Consider the following 26,681-nt stretch of genomic DNA (forward strand, 5'->3'; position numbering starts at 1 on the left):
GCTTCCAGACTTCGGGCTGATTTGTGAAAGATTCTAAAACCCACAAAGCCATTTCTTCTCGACCTGGGAATCCAAATAAAATGAAAGCCAAAATAGAAGAAAATTGTTGCGACCCCATCCAAAAACTGACTGCGTCAAGTCGATTAATAGAATTTGAGTCAAAGTGTCATTATCAAAACACAAATTGCATTCCAATTAAAACTCTCATTAATAAAGAGTCATTAAGAATTGATATAACGATTACGGAATTCTAAAATCACTGCTATACATACTAGGCGATCACATAGCGTAACTTGACCTCAAGCAGTTTGCACGTTTTTATTTATAAATATAAACAAAAAAATAAAATTATAAATAAAAAAAATACAATTCAAGAAAATTAAAAGTCCAATTCATAAAATTATAAAAATATTGTGCAATAAAAATAAAAATTACAGTTACAATTCAAAAAATAAAACACTATTTCAAGACAAATAAAAATAAAATTTCTTTTCTAAAAACAAACTAAAAATATAATTCAAAATGACAGAAGTGAAAATAACAGTGGGTGAAAGTTACGGCAAAAAGCGCTCTATTTCCCTGTACTTAAGGTTGATATTTCATGTGATAGCTAGTGGTGTATTCCATTCTGTGCTAATGTATGGTGGATATCTGTGGATGCAGTTATTGCAGAGAGAAGATGTGACTGAACCTGCTATTGTTACTGCTAAGTTATTCACTCCTTGTTACCTGACGAATTGGAATTTTGTGAGTTATTTTTTTAACACCTATCTATGAAATAATAGGAAATAAACATTTTCTTCTCTAAGCTATTAATTCAACTCAACAACCGTATGTTAGAATCATACGTTTCAGCAATGGATAAGGTCCATGAATGGGTGATCATGTTGTCATAAAGATTCCTTCTTGTTTCGGAAGATACGTTTAACTGTCATTTGAACGCCTTTGGCAGTTGCAGGAAGAAAGCTACCAGTAACAGTACCACTCACGAACAAAATACCTAGTTATTTAAACTTCAGAATAACTAGTTATTTAGTCCTCCGTGGTACCATTGGCTGGATACCGGGTTGCCTGGGTAAAAGGGTCAGGGAAAATATACAAGGCAGTCACGCCATGTGGCACACCGGTACTCAGCTGCATCCAGTGAGACTGTAAGCCGACCCCAACTTATTTGGGAAAAGGCCAACCTGATGATATCAACTCAGTATTTCGTAGTTCCACGGTTGAACATAAACTGTTATGTGTGACTAAATGGTCGTTAGTTTTTATCGACCGGTCTTACAGGTGTTTTGGACTACACATACATAACAGATGATCATTTCTTTTCATTGATTCATGAACATTTTTTTCTCGTAAAAACTATAAAATCGTGTGTAAGTGATACACCATAACACGTAGGTAATCAATTATAATCAGGTACTGCCTGCCATGATGCCCAATAGAGTAGGTGGCAAAGTTATCCTCAACGCTACGCTTTGATGAAGTCATATTTCCCTGAATTTAACAAATTCTAATGCCGACTTAACACTAGTGCCGAGAATATCTGTGAATAGGCATGAACTTGAATGTGGATGGTTTTCGCAAGAGTTCTCGCGTAGGTATTCAAGCCTATACCCAAATCATCTGGCAGGACTTTTCCAGTGAATTCAAGAGTGTTAAGCCGCCATAATAACCATACCTAATTGCAGGAGCAAATGTACACTTTGCCTAACAGCCTACAGTATAATCTTTTCCTACAGGTCTCAATCCATCCTAAGGTTGTCTGGAAGAGATCGCTCCTAGCGATAAGACCGCCCATTATATTAAAATTGGTGTACCTAATAAAGTTATACACCTATCTATCTTATGTTCATGGAAAATAAAATCTCCTTAAAAATACTAGAAACCTTTCGATTCATTGGCATGATCAGCATTATAATATTAAGTGGTAGTATGTTATGTATGCAAAGATAATATGCTGAATTACCAATAACCGTGAAGGTAACATTATAGCGGTGATCACAGTTCGCAAGGTCGGAATCCATCGGTCAAGATCAATCAAATGTAAGCATATTTATTGCCTTAATAAAAGCTAATGGAATATAATACTTTAGTATCTATGGTTTTTCCTCTATATTAAGTTATACCGTAGGAAAAACAATATTTCCTTTGTACAGCTCACACTAAGAGCTCCCGTTTACTGTAAACTTTTAGTAGGCCGATGATGTACTCAGACCCATTAATCAGTATTTAAATGAATGGTAGTAAGCACATAACAACGATCATTTAATTCTGCATTTTTTATAAAAAATATTTTCTCCCAACCAACGGCTATTTATTCTGCAGTGTCCGGGTACTCCAAGTAACATTGCCACTCTGAAGTTGGTTACTAGTGACTGCTCTATTCTATATGTATATCTGGCTCTTTATTTCTGCCCTGTTCCCAAGTTTTTTGGGGACTTCGCAATAAGTTTTCTGCTTCCATTCCTCTCTGTCAGCCAAAAAGACTAGGTAAATAATGGATTGTTTATATCAAAATGACACAAAGTACGTGCTAATAACCAATATTATAAAATACGTGATTATTCAAAGATATTGTCGGCATTCCAATATGTGACCTCAGAGTAAGTATTTTGTTTCAAAAAGATTGTTACAGTGATTACACATTTATCTTATAATATCATCTTGTAAGTACCCGTTAATGTAATTATAAAATGCAAATTGCATGCTTGCATTTATAGGTGTACTAATTTGTTCTTTAAATAAACTTGATAGTAAAACAGATTAGAAGAGCAATAAGTATTAAAATAAACACTGCATAAATCAGAAATAAAAGAATAATTAAATGTACTTACATAATGACTAATCATCTTGAGGAAACCTGGATTATTTCATGTACATACGATATTATTATTCTCACGGAGACGTGGCTGTTGGATGGAGTTTTGAACTCAGAGTTTTTTGATGAAAGGTATATTGTGTGGCGTAGGGACAGGGATTATATTTTAACTGGTCAATCGCGCGGTGGTGGGGTGTTAATAGCTACTCGTCGAGAATTGTCAGTTACATGTCAACAACATTTTCAATCAACTGCTGAAGATCTCTGGATAAGTATGCATTTGAAGGACTTTAATACACGTAAGTATATTAACTTACATCTTTGTGGAATTTATCTTTGTAAACAAAACCGTGGTCTTTCTTTTTCTTCACAGTTAACGAACTTTCTGTCCAAATTAAATACATCTGTTATTGATAACTGTCCTGATAAATTTCTTGTTATTGGCGACTTCAACATGAGTGGAATAAATTGGGTCTCATCTGATGGCATATCGTTCGTCCCATCAAATCTTAAAAGTAGTGATGAAGTATTATTAGGCGATGAGTTATGTACTATAGATTATAGTCAATATAATGGTGTGACTAACAAACACGGCAAAATACTCGACTTAGTACTTTCCAACGTGGCAGTCGGCGTCAGTGAATGTTTAAGCCCGTTGGTACCAATCGATGATTATCACCCGGCATTGCAGATTACAGTAGATCTTGTCGAAACGCCTCCTCTTGAGAGAGCATCACGTTTACAATTCTTATATGATAGGGGTGACTATGATTCTCTTAACCGCGATATTTCTAAGACTGACTGGGATAATGAATTTTCAGTAAGGTCAGTTGACGATTCGGTAAGCTTTTTCAACAGCATAATTTATAACCTCCAACTTAAATATATTCCCCAGAAACTTTTCCGCAACAAATCGTATCCGACCTGGTATAGTTCTTCATTAATTAAAATCATAAAGGAGAAACATAAATACTTAAAAAAATTTAAAACCTATGGTAATATAGCTGACGAACAAACCTTTAAACTTCTTCGCGAAAGGGTAAAATCATTGGAAAGTCAATGTTACTCTAATTACTTAAAACTTACCGAAACGTCTATAGAAAACAACCCTAAACATTTTTGGACATTTGTTAAAAAACGTCATAACACGAATGCGATCCCGAGCTCGTTCAATTATAAAAATGAAACACTGCGCACTGGTGAATCTATTTGTGAGGCTTTTGCAAAGTATTTTCACTCGACTTTTTTAGATCCCAACCTCGATCGTGATGGTGCTAGCTCTCCTTTTGCTCATGTTATGGAACCATCAAACCCTTCATCCGATATCAGTTGTATCACGGTAGACACAGAAGATATTATCAACATGCTTCGTAAATTGGATACGTCAAAAGCGCCAGGACCGGATAACATCTCATCCAAGCTTCTAGTACGCTGTGCTGCAACTATAGCATATCCTATTTCAATTTTATTTAAGAAATCTTTATCTTCTTGTGTTGTCCCCCACATGTGGAAGTCGGCATATATATCGCCAATACATAAGAAAGGAGTCAAAACAGAAATTGCAAATTATAGACCGATATCCAAACTGTGTATTATCGCCAAGATGTTCGAACGTATAGTATACAACCAAGTTTATTCGGCTCTAAAATTATCATTTAGTCCCTTCCAACACGGTTTTCTCAAAGGTAGATCCACTGTTACTAATCTTGTACTGCTAAACAATTACATCACAGACGCAATGGATCATGGTGGGCAGGTTGATGTCATTTACACAGATTATAGTAAATGTTTTGACCGGATCGACCATTCCATCCTATTACAGAAGTTAGAGGGGATCGGTATACGCGGTGACTTACTCAGATGGTTTTCATCTTACATAGAAAACAGGTCACAGGCTGTAGTATTAAATAACTACATTTCTAGCTGGGTTTCAGTCCCTAGTGGTGTCCCCCAGGGCTCCCTGCTCGGTCCGTTATTATTTATTATTTACGTAAATGACATCGATTCCTGCTTCACTTCATCCAAATTATTGTGCTTTGCTGATGATATGAAGATATACGCAACTATATCTTCAACAGCGGACATGTCAGCACTTCAAAAAGATTTACAGAGTCTTCAAAATTATTGTAAAAATAACAAGCTTGACCTGAACCCCAGCAAATGCTCTGTTGTGACATATTCTCGTGGAAGATCGGTTCTAACCACAACGTACACTCTAGGTGGTCAGGTCTTACCCAGATGTGATACTATTCGTGATCTGGGAGTGCATCACGATTACAAACTAAGCTTTGATAAGCATGTCGATGCTATCGTTGCTAAAGCGTCTAAGTCTCTGGGTTTCGTTATGCGATTATCTAAGTGCTTCACAAAAGCCAAAACTTTAATAATTCTTTACTGTACTTATGTTAGAAGCCACTTGGAATATGCATCTGAAATATGGAACCCCTGCTATCACAAATACATTGACCGCATTGAGCGTATCCAAAAAAGATTTATAAAATTCTTATGCTATCATCAAAGAGTACCGTATCAATCAGTTAACTATCCCAATCTCTGTAAAAAATTTCATCTTTTACCACTGGCTAATCGACGTGACATCTCTGACTGTATATTTTTATTGAAAGCGGTTCAAGGTGATATAAATTGTTTTGAAATTTTATCGTCTTTCTATTTTAATGTGCCAAGTAAATCCAAAAGGTTCAATCCACCGCTAAGCGTACCATTATCAAATACAAATTACAGGCAAAATTCTTATTTTGTGCGTGTGTGTAGATATTTTAATAAGGTGTGTAAGCAGTTTGACTTAGACATATTTAAAACAAGTGTGACTTCGGTGAAAAAGAGTTTAGCATTGAATTTCTTTAAAAATTAAATTAATTTTTCCCCATTTCTCAATTCAATTTCTAATACATAACATTTCCCTCAAAAAATCCTGTAGCAAAGTTATTGGTTTTGCGTTTTTTAATTATTGTTTTTTGTTTTTGCTCAGGCGTTATAAGCAGTGTGTTGAGTTTGTTCTACTGTCCTTTTTATGTTAAACTAGTTTTAGAAGTGAAGACTTGTAATTGGCTGTCAGTTAGTCACACAATTAACTATTATATGTACTTAGCTGTAAGTCTTCCATACTCATAAAAAATATAAAGTCTGAAATCACCAACCCGCATTGAGCAAGCGTGGTGATTAATGCTCAATCCTTCTCCGTGTGAGAGGAGGCCGCAGCCCAGCAGTGGGACGATAAAAAAAGGCTGTGAAAGAAAAAGAAAAAAGACATAATGACTTGATTCATATCGCAAATTATAATTTCATTTTGAATTTGTGTGTTGAAACTTATGATTGCTCAGGTACATAAAGGGCTTAAAAAGGAACATGGTTTAGACAGTAAGAGTCTGACACTCCCTCACGCTGCATCCACAGCGGGATTTGATTCCTCAGCGATTTCATGATTTCTTATAAAATGGAACAAAACTTTACCATCTTTACAAGGCTTTAGATTAGCTTAAAATATAAATAAAAAAAATTATATAATTAACGGTAAACTCAACAACAGACGTCATGACAAAAAATATACATAGAAACATTATTCCAAAATATACTATGTGAACCTGTTTGAATAATTAGTATTTAGGTAAAAAACAAAGCTAAGTAAATCGTATTATTTTATTATTTAGTGGAATCTTTGACCGAAAACACGTATTTTCGAAACTAAAAATATAATTCTAAAAATTAAAATTGCAATTCAAAATACTAAAATGACAGAAGTGAAAATTATAATAACGGAAAGTTTAGAAAATAAAACTTTAATTCGTTTGTATTTTCGATTAGTTTTTCATGTTATATTTTGTGGTATATTCTTTTATGCTAATGTGGTGTATTTTGCTTATATAGCAAACCTTTTCTTATTTAATTTGGAAGAAGTGAATCCTGCTGTGTTCGATATCTTAATGTTTTTACCGTTTTATGTGACAAATTGGAATTTTGTAAGTACTTATAAGTAATTTGATAATACTTCATACTTACTACTATAGGTACTTCAACCTTTTTATTGTCCCACTGCTGGGCTGCGGCCTCCTCTTAAAAGGAGAAGGATTGGGCGTTAATCACCACGTGCGCTCAATGCGGGTTGGTTAATAAATAACACTTCAAAATTATGCAACAGTAATTGTAAACCTTACCTTACTATGGGATGGCACGTTAAACTGTAGGTCCCGGCTGTCATTGAACATCCTTGGCAGCCGTTACGGGTAGTCAGAAGCCAGTAAATCTGACACCAGTCTTACCAAGGGGTATCGGGTTGCCCGGGTAACTGGGTTGAGAAGGTCAGATAGGCAGTCGCTTCTTGTAAAGCACTGGTACTCAGCTGAATCCGGTTAGACTGGAAGTCGACCCCAACATGATTGGGAAAAGGCTCGGAGGATGATGATGACCTTACTATGGGATTTCCTGGTTTTTAACTAACCGAAACGACTGTCAAAGATCTAAAATGACAGCTGGGGTAACCCATCTACTGACAGACCTTGGCAAGAGTAGTGTTAACCTTGGCTAATAGGCTATGTGGCTGGTACCTGACTACCAGTTTTTATAAGTACAATGACTGCTGAGCTGACATTTACTTGTTTTCTGTTTAAAAATGTTTCATGCGATAAGTCTAGGTTCTTGATTTTTTTAGCATTAAAAGTTTTGTAGGCAATATCCTTAATTACTTGCTGTGTTTCTCGGTTTCTCTTATAATATAGCCTATGTTACTCGTGGCATAGTGTAGATGGCCAACAGTCAAATATTTTTTCAAATTGGTTCAGTAGTTTCAGCTTTTAAGGTACAAATAATTAAAAAAATTATATTAATATTAGTTTAATACGCCTCTCAATTTTCCTTCTTTTTTCGAACAATCCCTCAGCCTTATTAACTTACTGTTTACGTTGCAAAAGTATGACGTTATTAACAAAAATATATCTGTAGACAAAAGAATCATGATAGGTAGGTACCTACATGAACATATTTACATAAGTAGTTAAGAAGTAAAAAAACTTGTTTATTTCCTTATGTACGCATTACGAGGTTATATTTAAGAGGTAAGTTTAAAATACAATGGTTTAAGTCTGACAAAAGTTTATTTATTATGGTTTTGATAGTATTTTTTATGTAAAGAAAATAACATCTAGTAAAACATCTAATATATTTAGTAGAGCGACTGCTTATCTGACTTCCTCAACCCAGTTACCCGGCAACCCAATACCCCTTGGTAAGACTGGTTAGTCAGACTTTCTGGCTTCTGACTACCCGTAACGAATGCCAAAGATGTTCAAATGACAGCCGGGACCTAAAGTTTATCGTGCCCTTTGGAACACGCTTCCGTATGCATACATAAAACGATCGAAAATGTACATTGTACAATGTAAACGATCATACCTATACCTATAACCTATACCTATATAAGGTTGCTGGGGAGTTTGTTGCTCCACTTCTTCTTCCCAGCAAAAACACATAGGAAGTGGTGAAGGGCGAGCGTTTTGGGGGCTGTCTTTTGTAAATTTCTGACGTTCGAAAAGTGCTGTTTTGCTGAATAATGTGCCATATTTATTCGATAAAAAAATAAGGGTTTATAGTCCAGGCTTAGCAAGTGACTTAAATTCTTGTTTTTATACCTTAAGCAGTCTTCCCGTGTCTCGAGGACTTTTTGCCGTATCAGGTTAAAATATAGCCCATGTTCAACACAAATAGTGTAGCTTCCTAACAGTTCAACAATTTTTCTAATCGGTTCAGTGATTTCGATGTCTCAAAAAAAGTTTCTCCTTCATTATATTCTTAGTATAGAAGTAAAGATATAATATTATTCTATTCACAATCGTCAATGACCTTCCTGACTTTATAGATCATTTTGAAAACCAGTTTTTTCGAAGATTTTTTTGCTTCTCTAAGGCCATAGAAGTTACATTATGTTTTTGTTTATTCTACGTAAGTATATGAATATTTAAAATCAAATTAGTATTTTTGCTTGATGCTTTGAAATTTTACTACCTGTGAAAAATCGTTCGTTATCTGCGTAGCCTTTTCCCAACTATGTTGCGGTCGGCTTCCAGTCTAACAGCATGCAGTTGAGTACCAGTGTTTTACAAGGAGCGACTGCCTATCTGATCTCCTCAACCCAGTTACCTGGACATCCTAATACCTACCCTATTACCCTAGGTAAGACTGGTTGTCAGACTTTCTGTCTTCTGAGTACCCGTGATGACCGCGCCAAGCGTTGCTTAATCTTATGATCGATCAAGCCACGAGCTCTCTTAAGTTTAGTCTTTGTTTTTGTAATTATTATTCAATATTTGTAATGCCTTTTTGCTATGTGTAAGGGTCCATAATTGTACCTAGCTTTAAGCCTTTTCAACATCTATGGCAACATTATGGAATCCAAATAAATATATGAGTATTTCTTTGCAAATGTAAAATGATGTAGGAAATGAACCTAAGTATTCTTAATTATCTTATATAATTACGCTAACGTTTTTGCACTGTATTTTTCCATTATTTTCTAAGAATAGTCACATACTAATAATGGTTCTAATAATTATTAATAATGACTATTGCAGCCTTAGACTTCGTACTAATAGTTGTCAGGTTAAATGACTACTAACATGCAATTAATACTAATTAAGCAAACAAGTTCACGGACAAATTAAACGACAGTTTTCTTAAAACAACTGTTAACTATGAATGTTTACGTTAAGTTTTCAAAGTAAGGAGTTGTTTTAAGAAAAAGTTACGTTTAATTTGTCGATGAAAATGGATCCAATTATATTGGTAACATAAGTATTAGTTAGTACAAAATATAGTATTAGTGAGATAAAATACAGAGTTAAATGAGTTATTTTATAGTGAAATAAAATGAACGATGGTTTAACAAATTAAACGAGCAAGGAAAACAGCCATTTATAAAAAAAAACTAGCTGTTTTCCCGCGGTTTCACCCGCATCTCAGAGGAACTTCTGCTCATAATCGGCTAAAATACAGCCTATGTTATTCGAAAATAGAGCAGCTTTCCAACAGCAAAATAATGGCTCAAATCGGCTTCGTACTTTTGGAGGCCATAACGGCACAAAAAAAATCCTGTTTATTATCACTATACATACATAGTATAAAACAAAGTCGCTTTTTCTGTCCCTATGTCCCTTTGTACGCTTAAATCTTCAAAACTACGCAACTGATTTTCATGCGGTTTTTTTAGTAGATTGAGTGATTAAAGTGGAAGGTTTATATGTATAATATCATCCATTAAATTGTGGGGAAATATTGATATCCCGTGCGAAGCTGGGGCGGGTCGCTAGTATTAGTATAGATTACAACCTGTTTGTACTAATACTTATTTCATCTAGATAAACACTATTAAAAACTAAATCAAATTACATATCACATATCACCTTGTCATCTAAGGCCAATTAAATAAATAACGCATATAAAACATACGTTCTAAATATAATATTTTCTCAAATCAAGGCTACATAACATATCTTATATTCAGATTGACCTTGAAAAATGCAAAACTATACCTAAGAAGAATTTCATTCTGTCGGGGCTGCGGGATTGTTCGCGCGAGTTATCGCGGCCCTGGTACATAAAGGGCTTAAGAAGGAACATGGCGGGTTTAGTCAGTAAGAGTCTGACACTTTCTCATGCTGCACCCACAGCAGGAGGAGTCATTTCATTCCATCATCATCCTTCGCGCCTTTTTTTCAACTATGTTGGGGTCGGCTTCCAGTCTAACCGGATGTAGCTGAGTACCAGTGTGCCACATGGAGCGACTGCCTGTCTGACCTCCTCAACCCAGTTGCCCCGGCTACCCAATACTTTGGCGCGCTAATTTATCTATACAGGCGCGCAACATACAATACTTAGGTATTATGTAGCGCCTTATAAAATTATAAAAGCAAAGCTCATTAGATGTCACCACTTGCTCTACGTATTTTTTATTTTGTACAATGTATCATTTATTTTCCCGACTGTTAAGAAGAGATATTTTTTATATAAGTCTTTTATGAATTACAATATAATTTATTTAAAACTGGGTTGCAAGAAAAGACTATGTTCATCAAAAAGACTTAAAACCATTTTTTTTGCTGGGAAGAAGAAATGGTGGAACAAACTTCCCAGCAACATATTTTAACTTCAAATATTATTTGTATATTTGACATACATTTAATTTTTAAGCACATAACTTATTTAACATAATTCTGTATATTGGTTTTGTAGAACTTTTATATACTTATTTGAAATGAATGTTCCATGTTGTACAAATGAGTTGGGTGACGTTTCTAAGCCGTAGAAAAATTATACACTTTTTAATTGGAAAAAGATTTCTGCGAACTTTTTAACAATAATTTTACAAACGGTAATTAGTATTACTACGCAAAAACATCATTAGATGACTTATTAGTTAAACAAAAGTTTCTTAAATAAACTGGAATAATATTAATTAGAGGGTAAACCCAAGTTACGTTTAACGTACACAAATAATGAGATACCGTCTGCACTAATTAATTAGTTTGAAAGATAACCATTAGTCGCCCTAAACCACTACGGGAATCGGGCGTCTATTAGCATAAATTATAAGTTAACTATAATAAATAAAATCATAATTTTAATCTTAGAAAATAAGTGCTTCAAATATAAATTCCAAAAATAAAAATATCAGTGCCGCATTTTAAAATTCAAAATTCAAATTTAATTCTTTATAAAAGTGATTCGATATTCGAAAAGTATTTGAAGAAAAAGTGCGTTGGAATTTTATTTTATAAATATAAAAATGGAAAAAATGGAAGAGATTTTATGGAAGGATAGTAATATATTTTATAACATTTTATGTTTTTTAATTACTGAAAACGAGAAGTTATTTGATCGTAGTGATTCTAAATTGTATTGGTTAACGGTTTATCATTTGTTCGGGGTTTTGCATAATGCTTATATTTCTATTTTTGCGGCTGGCTTAGATATTAGAAGCAGCGATATTGTTGAAATCGACAATTTGTATAGATATAGGGCTGGATATCTCACTGGATGGAATTTTGTAAGTACCTCCTTTCCATACTCTCAAATTATATTGCATGGAAAAATAACGTTGAAAAAGTATTGCATGCCAATAGGATTTGAATGCCCTTGTATATTTTATAATTGATGATTTGTCCACTCTCAGGGGAAACCACTTCCCGCAACCGGTTAAAAGTAGTGAATGTCCTTTCTCAAGCCCTGTGTATTTTTTTTTTATCAGATAGATACAAAGAGTTTATGAGCATTTTTGATCTATAAAATCGGTTAAAGTAAAGCGCACAAGCGCGAATTACTTCCTGCACACGGATAAAAAGTAGCCTAGATAACTCATTGTTACATTAAACTAAGAAGAAGATATCGAGATAAAATATAGCCTTTGAGAAGAGTGTAGCTATTCAACAATGAAAGAATTTTTCAAATCGGTTCAGTAGTTTCGGAGCCTTTAGGGTACAAGTAAATACTTACTATAGATAAGTCAGTACATTGGACCAGGATCTTAACAAATATAGGTAATACCAGTTAACTACAGTTTTATCAATCTACCTCCACTTTACCGTCCGCGGTCAATAAACTGTACAATCAGTTTCGTAATTATTTCTTAAACATTCAATTATGATTTCGACATAATCATTGTTGTAACACGTGGTGATATAAAAATAATCTATACTACTTAATACTAATGATATCACTACATATAAAACAAAGTAGCTTTTTCCGTCCCTATGTCCCTTTGTACGCTTAAATCTTCAAAACTACGCAACCGATTTGCATGCGGTTTTTTTAAATAGATAAAATGATTAAAGAGGAAGGTTTATATGTATAATAACAAACATAAAATAGTTTGGAAACACTGTTATCCCGCGCGAAGCCGGAGCGGGTCGCTAGTAGGTAATAAAGAGGAAACAGGTCTGCTTCTTTGTACCCTAAATGCTCCAAAACTACTGAATCGATTTGAAAAATTCTTTCACTGTTGGGAAGCTATACTATTCCCGAGTAACATAGGCTATATTTTATCCCAGTTTGGGCAGTAGTTCTCACGGGACGCGGGTGAATCCGCGGGATAACGGCTAGTGTATTTGTATTGTGACTAAACGGTAGTGTAATTCCGATAGAAATTACAATTTGTTGCAAAGAAATTGGGCTAGTTATATAGAAAGTTATATGACGTTTAATGGCTGGTATTTGAACATTTTTGTCGGTGTTTCATTTTGTCTTAAAAATGAATAGTTAAACCACAGACAACGATGCTGATTAACCGGTCATAATATTTTTATTTCCATTCGTTTTTCCCGCAACCCGCGTATAGTGTTTTATTAAGTTGCCCGCGTTCAACAACAAAGTTAAACGCATTTTATTTTTAACCTCAAAAAAGGATATTAAAAAAGGAAATATTTACAATTTCTCTCTCTTAAGCATCATTTCAGCCATTTACCATTTAAATATGTCTCACTTGTATTCAGGTATATCTTTAGTTTTATGGTCACCTGTAGCTGTTCGTACCAAGGGGTTAGGTAACTTGGTTGAGGAGGTCAGATAGGCAGTCGCTCCATGTGGCACACTGGTACTCAGCTGCATCCGGTTAGACTGGAAGCCGACCCCAACATACTTGGGAAAAAGGCTAGGCAGATGATATTGCAGCTGACTCGAATTATTTGCAATCTAGAGTAAAATATCAATTTATCGATTATAGTCTCACGCCATAGTTAGGGGTCATAACTTTCTTGATAAGTAAGTAAAATATTGATAAACTCATGAATGCATCTTTCTTTGAAATCAGACATTATTTTTTAGTACTGTGTGGTATGTGTAGGTAGGACTTTCAATCGTAATGCAATTTAAGTAATTATTATTTATGGGTGCACTGTCTATAGATTCTTTGTTCGTTTATTACCTATAATCTATACAAATATTATAATGAAGAGTTTGTTTGAGTGCGCTAATCTGAGGGAATAGTGGGATTACTATATGTCAATAACCTACATATTATCTATTTAGAATTTAGAATTAAATTAGAATTGTAACATGAGTCCAATAATAAATATCTACTGTCAAATTTTTATCCCTAGAAAGCAAATCTAGATATAGGCAGATAGTTTACTGGAAACGGGCCCAGGGCACTTTACACGAATGATGTTAAATATTTAGTTATCTATGCTTTCAGGCTTAGTTGTCCTAAGACAGAGGAAGAAAGAAAGTAGTTTGTCAAAATGTAGTTATAATAGGTGTTTTGTGATGTACTTTCATGAGCTGGAACTTACTTGAAGCTGGAAACCTTTCCTAGACGATAGTTTATACAATAAATCAGAATCATAGTGAAACATTATCTACGTTAGTGATTGACTACGATAACTACACATACATATAGTGATGTGATATAATGATATGTTATTACATGATACATCAGGCATGACACCCGTGTGATGCGTGTTTACAGAGTGTGCATAACGTGCCCATCCTGAAGTGATGCGACATGATAGTGATAGTTTAGATTTTAATAAATATAAAATTTTGCAGGGAAGTTATTTTGACATCAATAAAAAACGAATACGAACACTGAATCTGAGATCCGTAGCTCTGTTGCCTAATAGATGATAGCTTGAAAAGCCTCAGCTGATTTTGATCAAACTTATTTAAGAACCACCGCTGGAATACCAGTGATGGTCTAAAATAAACTGTATCCCAATCGGTTTATCTTTTTAAAAGCTAGGTTGCCTCAGACAGACACACAAACACGGCTGTCAAACTTATAACATCTTTCTTTTGTTTTGAGGCATTCCAACTTTTGCAAAAACTTTACTTCATTTCGTGGATGCCACATCACTCTTACTTATATTATTAAAATTTACTGACCAGCTCCCATCTGAAAATTTAAACTAATTCAAGGATAAAAAAATTGCCTTTATAACTTTCCTCCGTAAATGGGATTTCTAACACTGAAATAATCTTTCAAATCAGACCACTAGTTCGAGACATTAGCACGTTTAATTAAACAAAGTTTTCAGCTTCATAATATTAGCATAGATTTCAAAAACAGTATTATTTTCAAAGCTGACCCAATTTCAATGCACGCGACTGTCCAATAATTACCACGTGATATATTATACATCCCCGTTCAAGTAAAGGTCAATATATAATAATTAAGAAAATCATACGATTGTAATTAGTTGATTCTATACTTGTTACAAAACTGTAGATAACATTATATTATCGTTAATAAATGAGGCAATATATTGCTTGAAGTATGGTTCATTAAGATTGTCATATTAGGTATAATACCACTCTGTAAAGTATTGTAAGTTGTGGTGGCCTAGTGGGTAAAGAACCAACCTCTCAAGTACGAGATTGGGTACTTTCTAAGTACCTATGTCTTGGACAATGACTGTGTTTCGGAAGGCACGTTAAACTGTAGGTCCCGGCTGTCATTGAACATCCTTGACAGTTGTTACGGATAGTCAGAAGCCAGTAAGTCTGACACCAGTCTAACCAAGGGGTATTGGGTTGCCCGGGTAACTAGGTTGAGCAGGTCAGATAGGCAGTCGCTGCTTGTAAAACAGTGGTACTCAGCTGCATTTGATTAGACTGGGAGCCGACCCCAACATAGTTGGGAAGTTAGGCAGAAGTTGATTGACCAGTTAAAATACGAGTAATTAAGGTTCTGTTAGTTATTGAGACTAATAAAAACTGGCTAGGAGCGAGTTTGACTCGCATATGAAGGATTTCGTTCCATTAGGTGAAAAACGATAAAAAGTCACGTTTCTTGTGTAGATACCCCCTATATTTTTTACTTTAGTTTTCAATATTTGTTGTTACAGCAGAAAAACAATAATAAGTCAACCATAAAAAAATTGTCTGGCTATCATGGTTTATAAGATACAGACTGGTCACAAATGCACAAACAGACAGCAAAATCTTAGTAGGACCTTCTTACAGGGACCCGTTTTACCCTAAAAATGACCTTAAAACGAAACAGTACCAAAAAAATGCATTTATCTTCCACCCACTGCACTATTCCCATAACCACGGGAAACAATTGCATCAACCGGACATCAAACACCCTATCAATGGCGTCCAAAGGTTGGTCACGTGCCTGCCCTAATAACTATCGGGCCACCGGATACAATTGCACGATATCTAGGACGGGGCAGTGATAAGGTGCGAGTGTTAGCGGGGCGATAGGCGGAGCGATAAGCGGAGCGGGTTTGATAAAATGAGGACAGTTTTCAAGAAGATTAACGCTCATTAGGAGATTTTTATTTTCAATTACGCCTAAAATAGTTCTTTCGTTACGTCAAGCTAGTTGCACGTTGTTTTCAAACTAGATCTTTCTCACTGATTCGCTCGCGTCCCGTGGAAACTACTGCCCATACCGGTATAAAATATAGCCTATGTTACAAGGGAAAAGTGTAGCTTTCCAACAGTGAAATAAATTTGATATAGGTTTAGTAGTTTCTGAGTCTTTAGGGTACAAAGAAACAAAAAGGTGTTTCCTTTGTAGGTTCATTTTCATTCACAGTTTTTTTTCGAAAAAATTACATGAAAATTCTTACTACCTGAACAGTTTTAAGAAAACTCATGCCTATATTGTAGGAGTTATTTATAAGAAATTTAAGTTATAAATAAGAAAGTTGGTTACTTATTTTTACCACTTATTGTTACATAAATGATATTGATGAAATTTGGATGGAAGTAATAACAAAAAATACCCAAGAGAAGAATTACCTATAAACGATTTCTCAACTTACTAGGCTAACAATATTCTACCACCACAAACAGACAAATCGAAAGTGAACAGAGAAAGGCTTACACTCGGCACTAGCTATTCTACTGCGCATGCGCTTAACCTTATGCGTAGAAAGGGATGACCTGTGACAATACTGTGGGAGTTATGTTGTGGGCGTGGCGTATTTACTTAGATGAGGTAACTACGGGATAAGGAACTTCAGAAAGGTATGTCTTGTCTTTGCAAAAACTATGTTGGGGTCGGCTTCCAGTCTAACTGGATGCAGCTGAGTACCAGTGTGCTACATGGAGCGACTGCTACATGGAGCCTATCTGATCTCCTCGATTCAGTTACTTGGGCCAAAACGATGCTCCTTGGTAAGATTGGTTGTTCGATTTTCTGGCTTTTGACTACCAGTAACGACTGAAAAAGATTTTCAAATAACAGCCGGGATCTAGCGTTTATCGTGCCTTCCGAAACACGGAAGAATTTGTTATATTAAGGTGGACTTAATCTTATTATTTGAGGTATTTTAAAAGTTTTAACCCTAAATTCTATAAAGAATTAAATTGTACTAAAAAAGATAGGTAGATATGCAGAAGAGGCTATTTTCTTTATACCTACAAACTTATCCTATTTATGAAATCAGTATCCGTACAAGAACATTTTTATTGACAGTCAAACCAAATGAAACGAATTCTCGCCTAAAGCAGCATATTTCACGTCCAGTAATTATCAAGTCCATGGTAATTATGTATTGTTTACTAAAAACGGGTTGTAAGTTGAAATCTTTGCGTCAAAATAACGTTACTTGACCACTTTTTATACATACTTACTTTCTTCTATTTAAGATACCCATATCTACCTGTATGTAGTTACATGTTACATGTTTAATTCATGGGAAACTAGCCATTGATTTCACATAACTTGCATTGTTTACCTACATATATTAGAATAGAGAAAACTTATATCTCGTTGTTCAAGTTAAATAATGTATGTATTTAGGTATAACTTACTAACTGTTTTACCCATCTCCCTTAGTACTTAACAACTTTGCGCACCTGGATAAGACGTAGCCTATCTTTCCTCTATATAACGCGTATGCCTGCCTCGTTGGTCTAGCTGTTGCAAGTGCAGCTACTAAACACGAGGCATCTTGTTCGATTCTCGAGTCGGGCCGAAATCGCTTTGTGGCTTTTAGAAGACTTTCAAACACAAAGCACAAAGCAGCCCGGAGCCTGGAAGTTGGTTGATACACCCGTGCATTGGAGAGCACCTTAATGTCGATTATGCGCCTCATCTCTCTCCGGTCGTGTCGGATTGCCGTCCCATCGGGTTAAGAGAGTGAAGGAATAGTGGGTGCACCTGTGTCTGCGCAAATGGTTGTGCACTATAATATGTCCTGCGCAGTTGGCTAATCTACTTTCATAAGAACAGCCACAGCCAATAGTCGGCTAAAAGGACATCAGCATTATCATTTTGTTTGGTTTTATGAAATTATTACAAGCGTTTCTAAGCCCGCTTACACTGACACCTCGTCCTATCATGTCTACACGCTACGTCTGATTGGCTGAACTTTGTCTCTCGACTGATAGCAGTCAGACGCGAAACGACCTCGTCGTCACCTCTGATCAACTGATTATTATATTAATTACGTTTATTTGTTTGTTTGTAATTTGTTGGAATGTTAGCTGATAAGGATCGAGTTAATTTCAGTGGAACTGAAAATGTTGCGTCGCCTATTTTAACTTTGTCTACTGTAATTTCATCATCATCGGCCTTTTATTGTCCCACATTGTTGGGGTCGGCTTCCAGTCTAACCGTATGCAGCTGAGTACCAGTGTGCCATATGGAGCGACTGCCTATCTGACCTGCTCAACCCGGTTACCCGGAATCACGATATGACGCTACGCCTTGGCATAACGGCTTGACAGATTTTCTGACTCTTAAATACCTACTTGGCAGACGCCTCCTCTCACACAGAGAAGGATTGAGCGTTAACTATTACGCCACGTAGTTTCCAAAATATACTTAAAAAGTACATAAAAACTTAGAAAAGCTGCATTGGCACTTGCCTGACCTGGAATTAAATCCACACACTCATACTAACTTGAGAGATTGGTGTATTTATCACTAGGCTGTATAGGTAAAATAGTTTGAAATGATTATGATGAAATTCCCTTGGATCCGATTTCCACTTTAAGCAGATTGAACTACGTATTTTTTTTTATGTGTTATTATACAACCGAAAATAGTTTGATCAGAATAATTACTAGAATCAATCAAACCGTTATCTAATATGTAGTTTGCCGTGTTACAGCCGCAAGAAATGATCCGAGAATTACCTGTACAACTTAACAGCCCAAAAAAATTAATGAACATTAAATAAACTTTGACAGAATTTGGTCAATTAAATCAAAAATCGTTTCGGGTGTATGAGGTTTCGGACATTTAGCGTTACACGCTGTCAATTTGTTCTTATTTGACGACCTCGTTGGCGCAATGGTCTCCATGCCGGACTGCCGAAACTGTGGTCCCGGGTTCGATTCCCGGTCCGGTCGACATTTGTGTGACGAGCATGCTTGTTGGCCTTAGTCTGGGTGCTCTAATATGTATTTATAACTATGTAGCTATATGTAGTTTATCAGTTGTGTTAGCACCCATAACACGAGTTAATTATGGGGCTAACCGACCGTGTGTGAAAAGTTGTCCTGATATTATTCGATATTATTATATTAACGATGTTCTTTCTCTCTCCCACAGCTGTTCCAAACTATCTTCCTGACCATGTCTCTGGTGTACGACCTGATGGAGTGGTTCGACCGCCACGAGACAGGCCTGGGGAGGAAGCTGAGGTTCTGTCGAGATGTCATGTTCTCGGGGCTTGTGGTGCCGCTGACGCTGGTGAGTAAACCTAGAGCTACACCACCTTATTTTAAAACGTGGTTTTAAGAAGCACCCGCTTCAGTAATAGGTTAAAAAAATATGATAAAAGGTTAAAGCTTGTACTTTTTTAAACCACGTTTTATAATAAGGTGGTCAAAGTCAAAGATATTTGTTACTTGTAAAACATTGGTATATAAGGGAGAAATAAATACAATCAAAAACCTTGGTATATTTGAGTTGCCTGATCATCTTTGATTGTTACATCATCGGTGTAGCCTTTTAACTATTGAGGTTTTCAGTCTAATTGGACGTAGATAAGAGCTCGTGGGCCAAGTCTCCACGTTGTCACCGGGATAGGAGTACCCCGATGACTGGGTAATAAGTTATGTCCGGCTAAAACTACATATAGTTAGACTTTTTGAAATGGAACTCATGATTTAATGTGCTTGGGCTCATAAATCAGTATGCACATAAACGGTATTGCAAACATAACAACAATCAGATCGGCGTCAGACTGACCAAACAGTTTTTCAATCTTTCTATCTATATTTTTATCTTTATAATAAACAATGTTCCAGCAATTTGGCTTATAGTGGCATTTGGTGGCAGTATGTTCTTAACCGTTAACCATATTCCACTCACTCCTTTTAATCACTTTTCTGCCAAATGAATTTTTTTGTAAAACTTTCCCTAACAATTTACTTATCAATTTTCAGTTCATCTCCACAATGTTCTGGACACTATTCTGGATCGACCGGGAGCTGGTCTTCCCAGTAGTCTACGACCAGCTAGTGCCGTGGTGGTTCAACCATTGCGTGCACACAAACATAGCTATCGTGATACTCATAGAAACGGTACTGCAAGCTAGAAGACATCCCACGCATTATAAACTGGAGTTGTGGCTGACTGGTGGCGCTGGAGTGCTTTATGCTATTGTGTAAGTATAAAAAACGTATATTAAGAGTACCATATGTTCTCACACACACAAAGAGGTAAGAAGGCAGCCAATAGTGGCAAACTTACCTATTCATCATCATCATCTCCCGAGCCTTTCCCCAATCATGTTGGGGTCGGCTTCCAGTCTAACCGGATTCAGCTGAGTACCAGTGCTTTACAAGGAGCGACTGCCTATCTGATCTCCTGAACACAGTTACCCGGGCAACCCTTAGAAGATACTAGAATAAAGAAGTGTTGTGAATCTACCTACTAACGTTCGTAAAAATTACACTCACACATGAGCATCGACGAGCTTTTATGTCCTTTCGGTGCTGTCAGCACTGAGTGTCGTGCATCGAGCACATGCGTGTGTGAGTGATATCGTTACGAACGTTAGTTCGTAGTTTCACATACTGTTTACAAGACAATATATTTCAACTATGCTAGATACGTCCTCGTTGGTCTAGCAGGCACATAGCACGACTGCTGTGCACAGGGTTTCGATTCGACTCTGTGAGTCGGGCCGAAATAGGTTTGTGGGTTTGAAAAACTTTCATAAAAGCAGCCCGTATTAACTATTGTAGTGACAATGGGAACTTTAAAATGCCTACATAGAGAGTCTTATCAGTATCGACACTTTTGAACGGGCTGATTTCTAACTAATGAAGTCAAAGTGATTTATTAGGTACTAACTATGTCCTGTTTCGTTTTAACTACTTCCCGTGACTGCCTCGTTGGTCTAGTGGCCGCAAGCGTGATTGCTATACTTGAGGTCTCTCGGGTTCGATTCTCGAGTCGGGCCGGAATAGGTTTGTGGGATTGAGAAACATTCATAAAGGCAGCCCGTAGTCTGAAAGTTGACGTTTATACACCCTTGCATCAGAGAGCACTTAAATAGCGGTCCTGCGCCTGATTTCGGTCATATAGGATTGCCATCATATTGAGATCTTAGAGTAAAGGAATAGAGAGTGCACCTGTGTCCAAGCAAATGCTTGTGCACTATAATATGTCCTGCGCTGATGGCCAGTCTCCTTATACATTTGAGAACAGCCGCCATTGCCAACAATATCTCTGTGTCCATGGAAATTATATCCAAACAAGAAACATGGCCATAACAACCTAATTAAATAACTTTTTCATTTCTTTCCAGGTACTACTCAATCTTCTTCTTCGCACACCGCTGGTTGTACGCAGTCTTCGGCATCATGACCTGGTGGCAAGTCTGTCTTTACCAGATCCTCATCTGGACATCCACCTTTGTCTTCTACTACATCCAGTTCCCGATCAACAGGATCTTCCATCGAGAAGAAGTAGAAGACCAGAAGCAAGTAATCCAGGAACAAAAATCTGGAATCCAAAATGGCGGATTCACGGAACAAACTAATGATAGTGTCTTAAAACATAGGTCGAAGAATCAAATTGAAAGTTCGAGTTTCTGATTGGTTTTGGTGGTGTTTTGGGTTTATATTACGAAGATGGTTGAATGCCCACCTTTAGTTTTTTAGAACCGGTTTTGGAACAGTGTTGGGCAAGTTGATAAGACAAGAATTTCACATATCACAAGACAAGTTTCTCGTATAAAGAACATATTTTAGCGAGATTTTGTCTCGAGTCCACAGCTAGCATGTGTTCGCGCGGCGCGGCGGTTGCAGTGTCGCGGACATGTTAGTAATGTTCGCGCGCAATGTGTTACTGTTTGCTACAGCGAGTACACCACGAGATACATTTGTTGAATCTCGCAATATTGAACCTGTCTTGCTCATTTTTGTGTGTTTCTCCAGATCATGAAATCCAGGTTTTTCTAGAGAATATTTATCATATAACAGGGTAGTATAGCTTAGATTTTAACAATGACATTGAATAAGTCACAATCATGATTCAAACCTGCTATATGATGAATGAAAGCGGGTATTCTAACCACTGGGCTACGTAATAAAATTTGCCTTTTTATTGCCCTTATATGGCTGTGATTTCTTCAACAAAAATTAAGCCCTAATAGCCTAAGAAATAGTGATATTTTTTGACAATATATCATTCGACTTTTGTGGAAATAAAATGTTATAAATATATTATTTTTAGATCCAGATTATGATAATGTCTGGTTTTAAATAGGTTACCCATTTTAATAGAAAAATTGTCTTAGTTATTATTGAAATAAGTTAGTTTATAATGTTAAGTGAAATGCAATATTATTTTTATTTTCTGAATGTGTGAACTTAAAATCATTTTTAATCCATAATTCCAGTAATGTTTTTTTTTTATCAAAATTAATATTCAATAGCAAAGCGGGTTCATAGTTCTTACGGTCGTTCTCAATATTCTATCGATATGTTTTTACTTATTAGAAATAGGAATTTGACACTAAATTACATACTTGTATGTGACTTATGTCAAAATTCTGTCTCTAGGAGCAAAACAAAAGAAAGGATAATGGAAACGGTTCTCAGTAAGTTGACAATAAATGTGATTTCTTTTGTTTCATTCAAAATGGTCGACAAGCTTGCCATACAGTTTTACCTGAATAAGAATTTAATAATATGTTCTAGAATAGACATAAGTATAGAAAACTGGATATTTTGTGAGACGATTTTTATCTTTAATAGATTTGGCTTTGCAATTAAAATTATTTAAAAAAGTTAATTAATTATTGGTCCAGGAAATACAATGAAATGGAAACTGGTAAATGAAAATACACTTTTAACTATTAAAATGGTTTTTCGAAATGTTCAGTTAATATTTTACAATGTACGATTTGTTATTAAGTTAAAATATAGAACAATTTTAATTTTATTATTGTTGTTTTACTTTACTAAGTCCTGTTGTAGAGGTATTTCTCGAAGCACCACTTTTCCAGTTTCTCATCTTTGTTTTGGCACCAGGGCCAAAGCCTGTCAGGGCTGTGGGATTGTTCGCGCGAGTTACCGCGGCGCTGGTACATAAAGGGCTTAAGAAATAACATGGTGGGTTTTAGTCAGTAAGAGTCTGATACTCCCTCACGCTGCACCCAGAGTGGGAGCCGTCATTTGATGATTTTGCATAAAAGAGGTAAGAAAAAACAGAAGTATTTTACACATTTTTTATTATAGGAAATTTTCCTTAAACCTATATTGCGTACAAAATTAAAAATAGATTGTTGTTCGTATTTATAAAATGTACAATTATTTTGAGTGGTTTTTAGAGTCGAGAAAAAAAAATCTTGTAATCTTAAAACTTGAGATTATTTGAGTGAGAAAACCTGTTTTTCTCGACTGTAAAAAATACACTGTAAATTCTTTTTCTTAAAAATACAGGTAACTAAGAGTATTTTTTATTATTTATTACACAATATGTTTTTTCCTTTTAATTTCTATAAATAAAAAATTGGCAGTGGTGTAGTTCCGAGAATTTTTGAGAATTTCTTTTTACATAATTTAATTACACATTTGACTTAAATTTTTATTATTTTTTAATGTACTTCTTCATACGAAATCGTGTAGGGTGTTACAATAATTTGTTATAACAACAAAATTGTCTATATACAACATTTTTACAAAAAAAAATCTTCGTCTTTATATAAAATTGCAATTTTGGCAAAGATTTCTTAAAACACAATTTTATACCTGACTCAACAATTAAAACTTTTCGAGCACCCATCCTAAAAATGTTGCTTAACCTCAGACAAAAACAACCCTACAAGTTTTCATATCACAAAAAAAAACTAATAAAAGTCTACGGGCCTATAAAAAAGTTGTCTCGGGAACCTATGGGCGTCTTCCTGGTAGACCAACCTTTGTGGTTGCAAGTAATAAGAAGACGGGGTCCGTATACTGACTCCTGAAACCTGTGGTCTTTTCCTCACTTGGAAATTGGAGATATCTGATGCTGCAAATTGAGGATCTGCAGGTTGCAAATTGCTTCTAAATCTAGAGAAAGTATAATCCCTATCTGAGGGTATGACAAACCCTGATGGGACCCTACTGACTGGTAGATTCGGAGTCAGAGCTTCGTTCAACCTTACATCATAATCATTCTCTATGCTGTCGGCTAAATTTTGTTTAATAGATATATTTTCTGGTATCAAAGGTTTTCCTGTAGCCGTGTATGGTTTAGATATTTCTGGTTTTGGTTTTATTTCTTTTTTGTAAGCGTCTTGTCTGTAGTTTTCTACTGCAGGGATAGCTGTGGCTAGATATGGTTTTATGTAGTCACCAGGCGACAATGTAGATTCTAGTTTACCACGTATAGCTTCGTAGTTGTCATTATATACTTTTAGAACTTTCGAAGCTAAGTTTTTAGCTTTCTGGTCAGGTGCTGGTTCTTTAGTAGTCGGTTCTTCAGTAGTTGGTTTAGCTGTTGTTATAACAACTGTAGTTGTTTCTTTCTTGTTTTTATCGTAATCTACATCTTCTTCGTCGTAATATTCCTCGTCTTCTTCATATTCTTCTCTGTCTGTTGTTGTTTTTTGTGTTGTTATCGTTGTTGTTGGTTTTTCTGTAGTAGTAGTTGTAGTAATAGTGGTGCTAGGTGTAGTTGTAGTCGTAGTGGTGGTAGTGGTTGTGGTAGTGGGGATAGGCGAAGTTGTGGGTTTAGGAGAAGTGGTGGTAGGTTTCGGGGTGGTATTTAGTGGTGCTGAGACATCCCTTCCCGCGACGGGCTGTAGTCCGCGGGGAAGGTACGGGCTTCCACCCCTAGAGGGTAAAAAAGGACGTTTAACTACCTTCACGTTTGGTCGCAAGTCTTTTATCTTGCTGGTGATATCTTCTCCTGGTCGCACTCTCTCTTTTATACTTATCTTCTCTTCTTCATAATCATAGTATTCGTCATCTGCTGGGGGAGGTTTAGGTTTAACTCTCTCTTCTTTAGCTCTCTGACTGTAAGTGTATTTCTGAGATTTCACTGGCTCATCATATTCTTCTTCGTAATCAATTGGTCTTTTCGTCTTTCTACCTTTGCTTGGATAATGAGGTCTTGTAGGTTTAAACTTTTCTTTTTCCACAGGCTCTGGCTTCGGTCTTTGCTGTACCGTGCTGGTCTTTCCAGAAGACGAAGGTCTACTGGTATCGTCTTCTTCGTAATCGTAGTACTCATCATCATCTACTTTAGGAGGAGCCTTTGTAGTTGCTATGGGAACGTAGTCATATTTATCTCTTTCGTTTATCGGAACTGGCCTTTTGATTTTTGGAGGCATTCGAGGTTGACTGAAAATTCCATGTCCGTTGGGTTTTACGAGGGTCGTGGCTGGAGTTTCAGGTGCTGTTGGTGCTTCTCTCTTATCATCATTTCTATCATCATAAGGTCTTTGGGTAAGGTCAGTTCTGGTATAGGGTCTATCTTCCCTGGATTTAAAAGGAGTTTCACCTCTGTACCTTCGCCCTTCTGAGAACCTGTCTTCTCTAGGCCTTGATGGTCTGGGTTTTTCAACATCGTCTCTGATTGGTCGTCTTTCTGGCCTTTCACGAGCTTCATCTCTTGGTCTGATTTCGTCTCTCGGTCTTATTTCATCTCTTGGCCTAATTTCATCCCTTGGTCGTATCTCGTCGCGAGGTCTGATCTCATCACGTGGTCTGATCTCGTCTCGTGGTCTGATTTCATCCCTAGGCCTAATAGGTTCTCTAGCTCTAACTTCATCACGTGGTTTAATTTCATCCCGAGGCCTTATCTCATCCTGAACTCTTGGTTCGTCTCTAGGCCTAATTACCTCATCTCTGGGTCTGATAACTTCATCCCTAGCTCTAACAACCTCGTCTCTGGGCCTGTACTCATCTCTAGGTCTCGGTCGTTTAGGCCTGTCTTCCCTGCTCTGATCTCTTTGACCTACTCTGGGTCTTTCTTCATCGTCAGGCCTATATCTCTCTTCATCATCGTCCCTGGGGCGTGGCCTAGGCCTTCTTGCTGCAGGACGTCTATCTTCTTCATCGTCGTACGGTCTTCTGTCAGGATAGGCTGGTCTTTTGGCTGGTCTTCTGTCGTATGGTCTTCGGTCTTCGTAATCATCTACTGGATCTTCATCCCTTGGTCTCGGTCGACGTTCGTATCTGTAATGTGTTAATAGTTATATTAGAATTATTGTTTACAAATACTATGTTGGTTAATCTGATAATGTTTTTCGAGATAATCAGATTTATATCTATACTAATTATAAAGAGGAAAACTTTGTTTGTTTGGTTGTAATGGATAAACTCAAAAACTACTGGACCGATTTTAAATATTATTTCACCATTGGAAAGATATATTATCTGCGAATAACATAGGCTATATTTTTATCCCGGTGCGGGTAGTTGCTCCCACGGGACGCGGGTGAAACCGCGG

General features: G+C 36.3%; 2 protein-coding genes across 4 annotated transcripts in view; one reads left to right on the forward strand and one right to left on the reverse strand.

Moving 5' to 3' along the window:
- The first annotated feature begins 507 nt into the window (after positions 1–507).
- LOC110376197 (androgen-dependent TFPI-regulating protein) lies at positions 508–23,183 on the forward strand. Of its 2 annotated transcripts, none has more exons than XM_021334600.3 (4): positions 508–747; positions 19,335–19,475; positions 20,174–20,394; positions 21,544–23,183. In XM_021334600.3, exons 1-4 carry the CDS (start codon positions 523–525, stop codon positions 21,830–21,832), a joined length of 876 nt encoding a protein of 291 aa, XP_021190275.3. In that variant the 5' UTR covers positions 508–522; the 3' UTR covers positions 21,833–23,183. The 2 variants fall into 2 exon arrangements, with proteins under 2 accessions (XP_021190275.3, XP_021190274.3); XM_021334599.3 differs by lacking the exon at positions 508–747 and adding an exon at positions 11,354–11,870.
- A 272-nt stretch (positions 23,184–23,455) lies between these two features.
- LOC110376176 (proteoglycan 4) overlaps positions 23,456–26,681 on the reverse strand; it is a 60,672-nt gene continuing 57,446 nt past the window's right edge. For both annotated transcript variants that reach the window (XM_064042022.1, XM_064042023.1), the window contains exon 9: positions 23,456–26,407. In XM_064042022.1, coding sequence (XP_063898092.1) covers positions 24,091–26,407 — 2,317 coding nt within the window. In that variant the 3' untranslated portion in view covers positions 23,456–24,090. The remainder of the gene's footprint in view (positions 26,408–26,681) is intronic.

Source organism: Helicoverpa armigera, chromosome 27, assembly GCF_030705265.1.
Source record: "Helicoverpa armigera isolate CAAS_96S chromosome 27, ASM3070526v1, whole genome shotgun sequence".
Classification (NCBI taxonomy): domain Eukaryota; kingdom Metazoa; phylum Arthropoda; class Insecta; order Lepidoptera; family Noctuidae; genus Helicoverpa; species Helicoverpa armigera.

Coding starts and splice junctions, on each gene's coding strand:
- LOC110376197 (XM_021334599.3), top strand. CDS start 11,610: ATGGAAAAAATGGAAGAGATTTTATGGAAGGATAGTAATATATTTTAT. Junction 11,871..19,334: donor ATCTCACTGGATGGAATTTT/GTAAGTACCTCC, acceptor TCTCTCCCACAG/CTGTTCCAAACTATCTTCCT. Junction 19,476..20,173: donor TTGTGGTGCCGCTGACGCTG/GTGAGTAAACCT, acceptor ATCAATTTTCAG/TTCATCTCCACAATGTTCTG.